General features: G+C 44.6%; 1 protein-coding gene across 1 annotated transcript in view; it reads right to left on the reverse strand.

Moving 5' to 3' along the window:
* Nucleotides 1–1,741: 1,741 nt before the first annotated feature.
* LOC115776942 (uncharacterized) overlaps nt 1,742–14,279 on the reverse strand; it is a 65,126-nt gene continuing 52,588 nt past the window's right edge. Inside the window, exons 7-9 of the mRNA XM_030724740.1 lie at nt 11,060–11,389; nt 2,653–2,720; nt 1,742–2,137 (exon numbers count right to left, since the gene is read on the reverse strand). Coding sequence (XP_030580600.1) covers nt 1,742–2,137; nt 2,653–2,720; nt 11,060–11,389 — 794 coding nt within the window. The remainder of the gene's footprint in view (nt 2,138–2,652; nt 2,721–11,059; nt 11,390–14,279) is intronic.

Consider the following 14,279-nt stretch of genomic DNA (forward strand, 5'->3'; position numbering starts at 1 on the left):
CTGCCTTTAAACATGCAGTTGTACAGCCTCTAATCAAGAAGAAGAACCTTGACCCTGATGTTCTTTCAAATTACAGACCAATTTCTAAATTACCATTTTTATCCAAGGTCCTTGAAAAAGTTGTTTTTAAGCAACTTCAAGCATTTTTAAGTGAACATGGAATGTGGGAAAAGTTTCAGTCAGGTTTTAGAATGCGTCACAGCACAGAGACGGCTCTTTTAAGAGTTTTTAACGATCTGCTTTTAACTGTGGACTCTGGTAGTCCTGCAGTTTTAGTACTTCTAGATCTGTCAGCTGCCTTTGACACTGTGGACCACGAGATCCTTCTATCCCGCCTAGAACATGAAATTGGCATTAAAGGCACGGTTCTGACTTGGTTCAGATCTTATCTTACTGATAGAAGTTTCTCTGTCCATCTAGGAAACTGTTTTTCTACTGCAGCAAAGCTTTCTTGTGGAGTGCCTCAGGGGTCCATTCTGGGCCCAATTCTTTTCTCATTGTATATGTTGCCTCTAGGGTCGATTTTTAGGAAACATAATATTTGTTTCCACTGTTTTGCTGACGACATCCAGGTGTATATGCCCATCAAACTGAACAGCAGAGATCCATGGGAACCCCTGCTGAACTGTCTAAGTGACATCAAGTCCTGGATGAGAAACAATTTCCTAAATCTTAATGAAAGCAAAACCGAGGTCATAATTTGACCCCTCAAGCTACTCCTCTGGCACTCCGAGTCATTTGGCTCCTCACTGTCGTGATGCTGTGAAAAATCTGGGTGTCATTTTAGATAGTAGTTTTAAAATGGAGAAGCAAGTAAGTGCTGTTACCAAAATCAGTTTTTACCAACTCAGAGTCATTGCCAAGGTAAAACCTTATCTCCCGCAGCAGGACCTGGAAAAAGTTATTCATGCTTTTATTACTTCCCGCCTGGACTACTGTAATTCTCTGTACTTTGGCATAGATCAATCATCTGTGCGCCGCCTGCAGGTAGTCCAGAATGCGGCAGCTCGTCTTTTAACCGGTTTAAAAAAGCATGAACACATTACCCCAGTCCTGTCATCCCTTCACTGGCTCCCTGTCCGTTTTAGAATCGATTTTAAGATTTTATTGCTTACTTTTAAAGCCTTAAACGGACTGGCACCTTTGTATCTGTCTGAGCTGCTTCACTGTCACACCCCTGTAAGAGCTCTGAGGTCATCTAACCAGCTGCTCTTACAGAGGCCTAAAACTAGACTAAAACAGAGAGGTGATCGAGCTTTTGCAGCAGCAGCACCAAAGCTATGGAACGATCTACCTCTCCATATACGCACAGCTCAGACGATACACACATTTAAATCTCTATTAAAAACACATTTCTTTTCCTTGGCATTTGGCTGCAGTGCTACCTCCTTTTAGAGGATTGATTTATGGTATTTTATGGTACTTGTTTTAAATGTTTTTAGTTGTTTTATGTTATTTATTGTTTTTTTAATGTTTTAATTTTAATTTTATTTTTTATTTAGTATAGTCCTTGGGGTTATAGATGTTGTACAGCACTTTGGTCAACATCGTTGTTTTAAATGTGCTTTATAAATAAACTTGACTTGACTTGAATTGCACAGGGTCTAAGTGAAACCCAAGACAGAGCCATCCCTCTTTATGAGTTTGTTCAGTCTCTTCCTGTCTGCTGTCGTGATGCTGGTACCCCAGCAGACAACTCCATATAAAATGGCTGATGCCACCACTGAGTCATAAATAGTTCTTAGGAGTTCCTCTCTACTCCAAATGACCTCAGTCTCCTGAGTAGGTGAAGTCTACTTTGGCCTTCCTTGTACAGTGCCACAGTATAGTCAGTCCCAATATAATCAGTCCAGTCCAGTTTGTTATTTATGTGAACACCTAGGTATTTGTAAAGGTCCGCTCTCTCAATGTGTGTTCCCTGGATGTTCACCGATGTAGGAGGATGTCTGCCCCTGCGGAAGTCCACCACCAGTTCTTTGGTCTTCCTCGCATTAATCTGGAGGTGATTGTTCAAACACCAATCCACAAAGACTGAGATCAGTCCTCTGTACTCGCTGTCCTCATCATTCTTGGCCTCCTTTGCATTGGCATAAAACAGGTCCAATATTTTATTGTCTCTGGTGTTGCAAGTCATATACTGAGTGAAAGTGGACAGGTTGGAAGATGGACAGACATGGTTAAAGGGACTAGAGAGAGAGAGCATATTTCTCCCATACTGGCTTCTCTTCATTGAGAACTTCTGGAGATGACATGACTGAGCTCTACCTAAAGTCAGTGTACAGGGTGAAAAGGAATGGAGCCAGGACTGTTCCTTGAGGGGCTCCTGTGCTGCTGACCACAGCATCAGACACACAGCCCCTGCCCTCACATACGTGCTCGGTTGGCTAGGTAGTCCAGAATCCAGTTTGACAAGAGACAACCGACTCCAACATATTCCAGTTTGTCCCTCAGGAGACTCAGCAGAATGGTATTGAAAGCACTGGGAAAAATCAAAAAACGTGATTCTTGTAGTGCTCTCTGGCTTCTCCAGGTGATGCAGAGCTCTGTCCAGGAGATGGATAACAGCATCATCCACCCAACCCCAGGCTGACAGGCAAACTGAAGTGGTCTATAAATGAGTTCAGCAGAGGGTGAAGGTGTTTAAGAACTAACCTCTCCAGTGTCTTCATCAGGTGTGAAGTCAGTGACACTGGTCTGTAGCTGTTTAGGTCCTTTGGATGCTGAGTTTTAGGTATAGGTACCACACAAGATGTTTTCCACAGCTGTGGTACTTTAGCTAGCTTCAAGCTCAAGTTGAACATGTGTCCAACTACCCCTCATAGCTGGTCTGCGCAGGACTTGAGGAGGTGGGAAGTAATGAAGTACAAATACTTTGTTACTGTACTTAAGTAGATTTTTCAGGTATGTTTATTTTTCTGACCAGTTTTTACTTTTACTCCCTACATTTTTACACAAGTATCTGTACTTTCTACTTCCTACATTTTCAAAACAAGCTCGTTACTTTAGGTTTAATGCATTTGAGAAACGTTTGCATTTGTGGTCTGTGCGGAGCCGGCTCCTGATTGTGAGCATTTTTTTTTTCTTGGAAGTCACAACAACACGGTGGGGGCGGGGGGGGGGGGGGGGGGGGGGGGCAGACACCCCACACGGTAGAGGGAGAGGCTCCTGCAACGCTCACTCGGTGACTGGAATAAGCAAGAGGAGGTTGCGCTTTAGGCTGCACGCTGGAACGGTGAGGAAAATAAATGACAGAAACAGTAAAGGACAAAAAAGTGTGAGCAGTTTGTCACACAGTGTGTCTGCGAGCTAAAAGAACAGCTGCTGTATTTTAAGGGAGAGCAAAGAATGAGCGATAACTTCACTCAGATGGAGAAAGATGGAAGAAAGAGGTAGAAACGTCCTCCAAGGAGATACTTTTACTTTCTTACTTTGAGTAGATTTCAGAGCCTGTACTTTTTTACTTTTACTTGAGTACAGAAGTTGAACCAGTACTTCAACTTTTACCAGAGTAGTTTTTAACACAAGTACTTGTACTTCTACTTAAGTACAGAATGTCAGTACTTTGGCCACCTCTGCTGGGCAGTGATTTCATCTGGACCCGGAGTTTTCCTTGCTTTAATCTTTCTGAGCTCATTTCTCAACTGAGTCGTTGTGAGGGACAGATTAGAGCCAGGGGGCTGGGTATTGGCCTGTTTGGGAATATCAGTGGATGTAATGGTGGTGGGGTTGTGAGCTGAAAGTTGAAGAAAGGGGAGTGATACTGGTTCAATTTCTGTACTTAAGTAAAGGTACTCAGCTTGAACCTGTTCTGTAGGACACAAACTGTTAAAGTGAATTTAAACACAGCTCTATTCTCTGTGTCCTCCATAGTAGAGGGTGACTGTGCCTCCACCTAAACACAGACATGAGGATACTCAGGGGTTACAGTGGGATTCAGAAGGTGGAGGAACACTAAGATCAGCTGTAGTGGCTCTGCATGGGGAGAAGAATCACAACTTTCTATTGTAGCTGCAGTAAATGATGTTGGTGTGCAGGCTGTGATCAGCTGACCTGCTGCTGCTGCTCTGAGGTTTACTGCTCTGTGTGGATGAACTGAACTCACAAAGATGTAACCCAGTATTTCACAGCTCTCTGAGCTGATCTCCATCCCCTACACTGACAGCATACAGGATGTAGAAATGTTGGATTCAGTGAATGAATCTCAGCATCAGCAGCTTTGATTCAAACTCATCTCTGCTGCACTGATGTAACCTGTAACTCTGACCATCAACACAGCCTTTGTGCACCAACACAGAGCTTTACTGTAAATACAGTACAACAAGCTGACCTGTTTATTACACACTAAACTGCAGTATTTTCATACAATCTTTGAATTACACAAAGTCAGCATACTTCAGTTTGTTTTCCAGTCCTTCCCTTTAAATCTAACCTCTCTTCTTCCTCTCCTGTCCTCTTTCTCCATCTCTGAGTGAACTTCTCTCTCTTTGCTCTCCCTGAAATACAGCAGCTCTTCTTTTAGCTAGCAGACACACTGTGTGACAAACTGCACACACTTTGTGTGTGTGCTGATTTTTTTTGAGCATTTAGAAACGTTGCATTTACCTGCCACACGTTACTCCCTTTACTTTCGCTCCTCTTCAGTAGCGCTAGCTAAGCTGTTTATGTGCCGCAAGCACAACTTGTGGACTCGGTCTGGCCCGCTGTGACCCCTGATTATAGCGCTATAAATGAGACATTAATTATATGGGTTTGCGTAATTAATCCCTTTGTACGTAGTAAGTCCCAGTGATGGAGGATACGCCAGTACGATTGTCTCTTATATGTTATTATTCCTCCGTTTAGGCTCAGATCGTTTGATGTTTGATGGAAATGCAAACTTCTCTCTGACGTGTTAAAAAGTAACGAGTCTGTTTGAAAATGTAAGAAGTAGAAAGTACAGAGACTTGTGTAAAAATGTAGGCAGTAAAAGTAAAAAGTAGTCAGAAAAATAAATACTCAAGTAAAAAAGAGATACCTGAAAAATGTACTTAAGTACAGTAATGAAGTATTTGTACTTCGTTACTTCCCACCTGTGGCCCAAGTGGTGCAGAGTGTTTAGAGCCAAGAAGCTGGAGGATAGCAATATCTTTCTAAAAGAAAGAGGAATCTACTTCAAATGTTGCAGCTCAACCACTCATTTGGCCAAGAACTGCATAACTGTAGTCAAATTTATGGAATGTGATTGCATAATCACAACTCTACGATGCATCTGGGCCCACACCTCAAGCCCACCACATGATGGAGGGTAGGGAGAAAGATTTGACAGTGCAACTATAGCTGCACTGCAGTGTGTGGTGCAGGACAAGTCAGCTGCTCATGTTTTAAGATTTGCCTTGCAAAGATATATCCCAAGGATCAACCAGACAAAGCTATCAATGCTATGAATGTGACAAAAGTAACAGATTGCTAGCAAGGTCTTGTTTTTTCAAGCTGTTCAATGTCAAAGATAAACCTTGCCCTTATTACCTAAGAACATGTTCTTGTACAATTGAAACATCTGGCCGCAGGGCTTAAGACTTTGTGGTTGAGTCACTCAATGGGAAGGTCACAATCCCTCTCCCACCACTCATTGAGTGCAACGACATACTTGACAATTGATCAGACATCCCAACACCAAATGTAGCTCTACATCACCCACATTTGGCCAGAGTGGCAGAACACATTCCAAAGGCTGACCCTTTACCATTTATATTTAACAACACCGGGGATAGAAGTGAGGCAGACCCATCCAAGTCAGGCAGAGAGGATATTACAAGGATGCTGCTGATGTAGCTTCATAAGATAATAAATGTGAATCCATTGTGTAATTATATTTAGAAAACTATCACAGTTTTTATGCATATCATATCCATTATTTTGTTGTATTTATCTAGTGAAAAGCTCCTCCGTGAATCGCCACCTTATCGTGGTGGAGGGGTTTGTGCGTCCCAGTGATCCCAGGAGCTATGTTGTCCCGGGGCTTGTCACCCTGGTAGGGTCTCCCATGGCAAATTGGTCCTGGGTGAGGGTCCACACAAAGAGCAGTTCAGAAGACCCCTTATGGAAATACCAACAAGGGAAGTGTTTACCCAGTCTGGGATAGGGTTACCGCGGCACCACCATGGAGCCAGGCATGGGGAGGGAACTCAAGGGAGAGCGTCTGGTGGCATTAGCCCATGTGCCTAGCCGAGCGCAGCCCAAAGAGATGACATGGGCCCACCCTCCTGTAGGCACACCACCCACAGGAGGCATTGTAGAGATCAGGTGCAGTGTGTGTCGGCCGGTGGCCAAGAGGGGAGGCCCTGGTGAACCGATCCCCGGCTATCGAGACTGGCTACTGGGACACAGAATGTCACCTCTCTGGTGGGGAAGGAGCCTGAACTACTGCGTGAGGTTGAGAGATACCAGCTAGATATAGTTGGGCTCACCTCAACGCATGACCTGGGTTGCGGAACCAGTCTCCTGAAAAGGGGCTGGACTCTTTCAGTCTGGAGTTGCCCTCGGTGAGAGGCGGTGAGCTGGGGTGGGTATTCTCATATCCCCCCCAGCTTGCTGCCTATACATCAGTTTTCACTGGTGGACAAAAGGGTTGTTTCCCTGTGCCTTCGGGCCAGGGAATGGGTCCTGACTGTTGTTTGCGCTAATGCGCCAAATGACGGTTCAGTGTACCCACCCTTTTTGGAGTCGCTGGGTGGGGTGCTGGAGAGTGCTCCATCCAGCGACTCCATCGTCTTGCTGGGAGACTTCAATGCTCATGTGGGCAATGACAGGGAGAGAGAGGAGGGGCGTGATTGGGAGGAACAACCTGCCTGATCTGAACCCGAATGGTGTTTTGTTATTGGACTTCTGTGCAAACCACAGTTTGTCTATAACAAACACCATGTTCGAACATAAGGATGTCCATAAGTGCACATGGCACCAGGATACCCTAGGTCGCAGGTCAATGATTGATTTTGTAATCGTATTTCCAGATATGTGGCTGTATGTTCTGGACATTCGCGTGAAGAGAGGAGCTGAGCTGTCAGCTGATCACCACCTGGTGGTGAGTTGGATCAGGCGGTGGGGGAAGATGCTGGACAGACCTGGCACACCTAAACGTGTTCTGAGAGTGCACTGGGAACGCATGGCAGAAGCCCTAGTCCATGAGATCTTCAACTCCCACCTCTGGCAGAAATTTTCAGGCTTGGTTAGCCTGTGGGACTGCGGAGGCAGCTGATAGATATTGGAAGGCCAAGCGGAACATGACTCAGGCAGTGGCTGAAGCAAAAACTGGGGTGTGGGAGGAGTTTAGTGAGGCTATGGAAAATGATTTTCAGATGGCATCAAAGCAATTTTGGCAAACCGTCAGGTGACTCAGGAGGGGAAAGCAGTGCTCCACTCACATGGTCTATAGTGCAGGTGGGGTACTGCTGACTTCAACTGAGGCTATAGTCGGACGGTAAATGGACTAGTTCTTATACAGTGTTTTTCTACTCTGACTGAGCACTCAAAGCGCTTATACCACATGTTACCCATTCATACAAGCACTTCCATTTGTGTCTAATCTAAGATTGCTCCGGGCACGCGGCCCGGAGCAGCCAGGAATCGAACCGCCAACCTTCCGATTGGTAGGTGACCTGCTCTGCCTCCTGAGCAACAGCCACCCCAAGAGGATGGTGGAAGGAATACTTCGAAGACCTCCTGAATCCCACTGACATGCCTTCTGCAGTGGAAGCAGAGTCTGGGGATGAGGGGGATGACTTGCCCATCACCGGGGTTGAGGGCCCCTGGGGTGGACGAAATTCACCCTGAGTTCCTAAAGGCTCTGGATGTTGTAGCGCTGTCTTGGTTGACACGCCTCTGCAACATCACGCGGAGATCTGGGGCAGTGCCATTGGATTGGCAGACCAGGGTGGTGGTCCCCATCTTTAAGAAGGGAGACCGGAGGGTGTGCTCCAACATTTGGGGGATCACACTCCTCAGGTAAGGTCTTACTCCAGTAAGGTCTGTGCCAGGGTGCTGGAAAGAAGGGCCCCGCCCGTTAATCAAACCTCAGATCCAAGAGGAACAATGCGGTTTTCATCCTGGTTGTGGAACGCTGGACCAGCTCTTTATCCTCTAGAGGATATTCGAGTGTGCGTGGGAGTTTGCCAAACCAGTCTACATGTGTTTTGTGGACTTGGAGAAGGCATTCGACTGTGTCCCTGAGGGTATCCTGTGGGAAGGCCTGCGGGAGTATGGAGTGTCTGGCCTGTTGTTGTGGGCCATTCAGTCTCTGTACAACCGCAGTGAGAGCTTGGTCCGTATAGCCGGTAATAAGTCGGATTTGTTTCCTGCAGGTGTCGGACTCCGTCAGGGCTGCCCTTTATCACCGAGTCTGTTCATAATTTTTATGGACAGAATTTCTAGGCATAGCCAGGTGGCAGAAGGCTTCTTCCTTGGTGGCCTCAGAGTCTCATCTCTGCTTTTTTGCAGATGATGCAGTCCTGTTGGCTTAATCAGGTGGTGGCCTCCAGCTTGCAGTGGAATGGTTCGCAGCTGAGTCTGAAGCGGCCGACATGAGAATCAGCACCTTTAAGTCTGAGATGATGGTCCTCAGCCAGAAAAGGGTGGAGTGCCCTCTCTGGTTCAGAGACGAGTTCCTGCTCCAGGTGGAGGAGTTCAAGTATCTCAGGGTCTTCACAAGTGACAGGAGAAGGGAGCGGGAGATCGACAGACAGATCAGGGCTGTGCCTGCAGTGATGCAGACGCTGCACCAGTCGATCGTGGTAAAGACAGAGCCGAGTGTAAAAGCAAAGCTCTCGATTTACCGGTCAGTCTACGTTCCTACCCTATGGTCAATGTCAATACCCAAAGCTCGTATGGTCACGAGCTCTGGGTATTGACAAAAAGAAAAAGATCGCGAATACAAGCGGCAGAAATGAGTTTCCTTGAAAGGGTGGCTGGCCTCTCCCTTAGAGATAGGGTGAGGAATGTGACAATTCGGGACGGGCTCAGAGTAGAGCCGCTTCTCCTCCACATCGAAAGGAGCCAGGTGAGGTGGCTCGGGCATCTGACTAGGATGCCTCTTGGGTGCCTCTTGGGTGAGGTGTTCCGGCATGTCCCACCGGGAGGAGGCCCCGTGGTAGACCCAGGACACGCTGGAGAGATTACATCTCTCGGCTGGCCTGGGAACGCCTTGGGGTCCCTCCGGATGAGCTGGAGGAGGTGGCTGGGGAGAGGGAAGCCTGGGCTTCTCTGCTTAGGCTGCTGCCCCCGCGACCCGGCCCTGGATAAGCGGAAGAGAATGGATGGATCCGCTGAAAAGAAGAGTTTATTCGACTACATTGCTCTGTTGGCAAACACTTTGTCTTAAATAAATAATGCATTAATCTGCTCTGTCAGAGGTTTTTACATTTTGATTTTACTCCTTTTACACAAATATCTGTAATTTCTACACCTTACATTTTTAACACATCTGAGAAAAGTGTGCATCTCCGGTCACTGCGCCGTCAAATGATCTGAGCCGAAAAAGCAGAACATAACACATAAGAGACAATCATACTGACATATCCTCCATCACTGGGGCTTATTGCATACAAAGAGGCAAAATCATATAATTTATGTATTATTTATAGTGCTATAATCAGGGGTTACAGTGGGCAGAACTAAGGGCAGATGTCCCTAAGATGTGCTTGTGGTACTTCATCATCTTAGCTAGCATTACTGAAGAGGAGCAAAATGAAAGGGAGTAACGTGTGGCAGGTAATTTTAAATGCAACGTTTGTAAACGCTCAACAAACATCAGCACACACACAAAGTGTGTGCAGTTTGTCACACAGTGTGTCTGCGAGCTAAAAGCAGAGCTGCTGTATTTCAGGGAGAGCAAAGAGAGAGAAGTTCACTCAGAGATGGAGAAAGAGGACAGGAGAGGAAGAAGAGAGGTTAGATTTAAAGGTAAGGACTGTAAAGCAAACTGAGGTATGCTGACTTTGTGTAATTCAAAGATTGTATGAAAACAGGTCATCTTGCTGTACTGTATTTACAGTAAAGGTCTGTGTTGGTGCACAGAGGGTGTGTTCATGGTCAGAGTTACAGGTTACATCAATGTACTAGAATAGAAGAAGAAGTCTGAATCAAAGCTGATACTGAGATTCATTTACTGAATTTAACATTTATACAACCTGCTACTTTTACTTTCTTACTTTGAGTACATTTCAGAGCCTGTACTTTTAACTGTTACTTAAGAAGTTCAAGTTCAGGTTCAAGTGGCCCTCCACTGAGATGACAGAACCAGCACTGGCCCTCATTATGTAGACCAGTTTTAGATGTTGTTTGACTCCTAGCTAATGCCAATAATCAGAAACCCACGTACTTCATAGTTCAGCCAAGTAGTGATCTTTACATTTTTCATGCTCAGGAAACTTGAAAAAGAGATTTTAATCTCAATGTGTTTTTCCTGGTTAAATAAAGGTTAAATAAAATAAAATAAAAATAAGTTAATGTCTCAAAAACACTGATTTAAATCTTATATTTTACCAGCTTGCACTTCTTGTACGAACACATTTTAAATAATGCAAAATATCGTTTATCGTTATCAAGAAAATTACAGAAAATATCAAGATATTATTTTTTGTCACACCCCTAGTCACCACGTGGAAGCAGGCTAATCTGTGTTTTTTTCCTAATCTTTTTTTTTTCATCCTAACCATCCACATGAAGAATTTCAGAGAGGCAATGTCTTAAGTGCATACAGTAATTTCATAGTCAGACCTGATTAGTTTATATTAAGATGAATATTTGTAAGGATATTACATTTTGTATGTAAAAGTTTTACTTGCTCATTTTTGTGTTTTGTTTAGTACACTTCACTCTGTCTGTGTGAAATGATGCAAGGAGCCACAGTAAAGGGAAAAAGTAAATCTTACGACTCCATTTCTGTGGGAGGAGAGAAGCTGTAGACAGGCATGTCAGACTGCAACTCCGTTTCAGGCCACATATGATATGACATCAACATCAAAAACATCCCATGCAACTCAGATTTCAACTACACAGACACACAAACACACATTGCAGCACTGACCTCTAACTTTCAGCTTAACCTTTTTCTCCACCAGGATGCATCTCTCCCTGCTGTAGACGGTGCAGGTGTAGGTGTCAGTGTCCCAGTCTGTGGGGTACTGCAGGGTCAGACTAAGGTCTCCAGTTTTCATTAGGTCTTCACCTATCGTTGTCCGGTCTCTGTAACACTGGTTCTGTTCTTCAGGCTGGTTAGAGCCATTCTGATACACGTGGACCTTCTTGTTGTCTCTGTTTGTCCACTCTACTTTAGCATCTTCAGGAACATGAACTGTGGTTATGCAGGGCAGCTGAACAAACTCCACCTCTGAATCTACCTCCACCAGCTGGGGGACTGAGAGGACAACAAAGCACAACATGAGCTGTACAGACACAGCCACACTCATTTTCTTTGACTGGACGAAGTGAAATATTTGAAATGAAAACAGGTTTGGTTCCAGTCTGAAATGTTTCCATTGTTTGACTGAAAAGAGACTGTTATGTCCCTGGCCCAAGGCTAACCGAGACATAACCTGAAGTCTGACTCTCAACTCCAATCACTCAAGAAAAGGCCCAGCAGCACAGAACAATTGTAATGCTCCATATTCTTCCCTAACAGAAAATAAAAAGCAATAAAATGACAATTATCTGCCCTAGGCTCCTAACTAATATACAAGAAAAAAAAAACTTAAAAAAAATTGTCTTTTCACTTCTACTAAACTGCTGCAAGGCGTTTAAGTATGTACAATTTACAATTTAAAATAAATATTTACAGCTTGCTCTTGGCTAACAAGAAATATATCCAAAATCAAATTCAATTCAGTATTATTTGCATAGCACCAAATCACAACAGTCACCTCAAGGTACTTTATATTCTAAGACCCTACAATAATACAGAGAAAACCCAACATTCATAACGACTCCCTATGAGCAACACTTGGTGACAGTGGGAAGGAAAAACTCCCTTTAACAGGAAGAAACCTGCAGCAGAACCAGGCTCAGGGAGGGGGGGTCATCTGCTGAGGGGGGAGAGACAGAGATTAATAATAACTAATGTTGTAGTACTCGAGACCGGTCTTTTTGATGGTCTCAGTCTTGTCTCGGTCTCGGACATTGAGGACTCGGGATTTAATTTCAAGACCAGTCGAGACTGCAACTGTAGAAATGTCACTAAATTGCCAGAATGTTGTTCAGTTTATTTGTTAACATCTTTGCTTTTATTGGATGAAAAACGTACTGATTCAAATCCAACAAAGATTGTGCACCTCTTCCTTCTCCCAGGAGCGCACCTTGCAGACTCCGCCCCGGCTAGATCGCTGCTATTATCACTGCTTGTGCCTCAATTTTCAATTTCACCACAATTTGCAATCTACCAGAGCGCACGGGCAGTTTCATTCACAATGTGCATGTATGATCTCCCTGCAGTCGTGCGTGCACTTGATTTCGCAGGCTACAGAAATTGAAGTGACAACGGGCATGAACACATGGAGAAGTAAGAGAAAACATGAAGATCACATGAAAATTTCAGACTTCCAATTCAACCAAAAAATCCCAGCATGATAGGTAAATACCAACTTTCATGTATTTTGATACATAAACTGAAAATTTATTCCAAGTTTTAGGGCTGCAACGATTCCTCGAATAACTCAATTTGATTATTAAAAATCCTCGACACAAATTTGTTGCTTCGATGTTTTGTTTTAACTGCAGCTCAGGTGTCTCCGTGTAAGCGGAGCATTTCATCCACATTAGTTCTCCATTTGTTCAATAAAATTTGATTTATACTCTAATGGTTTATGACTTAAAAATTATACTGATCATCATTTGCATTGACCATTTGGGAAAATCTGAGAAAAATATCACTTGCATAATAATTTGGAACATGGTGTACAGGTCATGTTCTGTTCCTTCAGCATCCTTGGCTGCTGGCCATGGGATGCCTTGCATGGCAGCAGCCTGTTTGCAGACCTCATACAAGTTGCTGTCCACTGGGGTTACAACTTCAGCCCCACTTGGGAACCTGGACTACTGAGCAGGGAAAGTGGAGCAGGGACGACTCCTCCACGTCCTCTAGGTCGAGGAGGTTGGAGTTGGCATCACTATCCTCAAACGACTGGGGCATAACCCGGGGCACTTCCTCCATAATGTTCACCCAGTTTGCTGTGGCTTGTGGCTGATGGATATCAATCGTAGCGTTAGTGGCTGACAGGCAGGGGTCCTGGCTGTTAGCCACTGCTACTCTCAGCCTCCTTTCCAGGACTTTCTATGACATCAAAGCACAGTGGGGGCACCCCTGTGGGTCCGCCAGAGAAGTCTGAGTACGTTTATCACATTGGATAAGGGTCCTTGCCCAAAATAGAGGCGCGGCACAGGTGGAATGCAGCCTGTTGGCCTTCAGTTCATGGTTGTTGGAAAGGGGTGAGACTGAGCTACACCGGGTATCTCGTAACATGTTAGCCTGTTTGTAAATGGTAAATGGAGTAGTTTTTATATGGCGCTTTTCTACTCTAATTGAGCACTCAAAGTGCTTATACAACATGTTTGCATTCACCCATTACCATTCATACAAGCACTTCCATAAGTATATAAGCTAAGTGCTTATTGTCTAACATTCACGCTCCAAGGCTTCCGTCAGAGAGCAACTTGGGGTTCAGTATCTTGCCCAAGGATACTTTGGCATGCAGCCCGGAGCAGCTGGGAATCGAACCAAACTTCCGATTAGTAGGTGACCCGCTCCACCAACCAAACCACAGCCACCCTAGTACTAGCAATAGGGAGGGAGCTCAGTGTAGTTTCTCACGGGAAAAAAGTGAGAATGAGTAGGGCAGAGCTGATCAGCCGTGTTAGTATGAGGGACGGGGGCCCGGAGAATGGCTCAACAGGTCTGTCACAGAAAGATATGGTGTCATCTGAGCTTCTGTAGTTTGTAGCATCAAGGTGATTCCCATAGTGAAGTGAAGTTAGAAAAAGAACTTAAGTTTCAGAGAGTGTTGTAGTACAATGCACAAGCCTGGGGTTTTTTTATTTAGTAGCTTGGTGTACAAACCTGGATGAACACACGAATAAACAATCTTCATCTTCAAAACTTCAGGAATGAGACAGAAACAAATTGTTGGACCCTCCTCTTAGTAGAACTCAATTTATATTAAATCCTCCTAAGAAATAGTGTTTTATATTCAACTCAGTGATTCTATACCCTCTCTTTAATAATTCAGAACATCTTATAATGAAATATAAACATGACC

Source organism: Archocentrus centrarchus, unplaced genomic scaffold, assembly GCF_007364275.1.
Source record: "Archocentrus centrarchus isolate MPI-CPG fArcCen1 unplaced genomic scaffold, fArcCen1 scaffold_41_ctg1, whole genome shotgun sequence".
In the NCBI taxonomy this organism is placed as follows: Eukaryota; Metazoa; Chordata; class Actinopteri; order Cichliformes; family Cichlidae; genus Archocentrus; species Archocentrus centrarchus.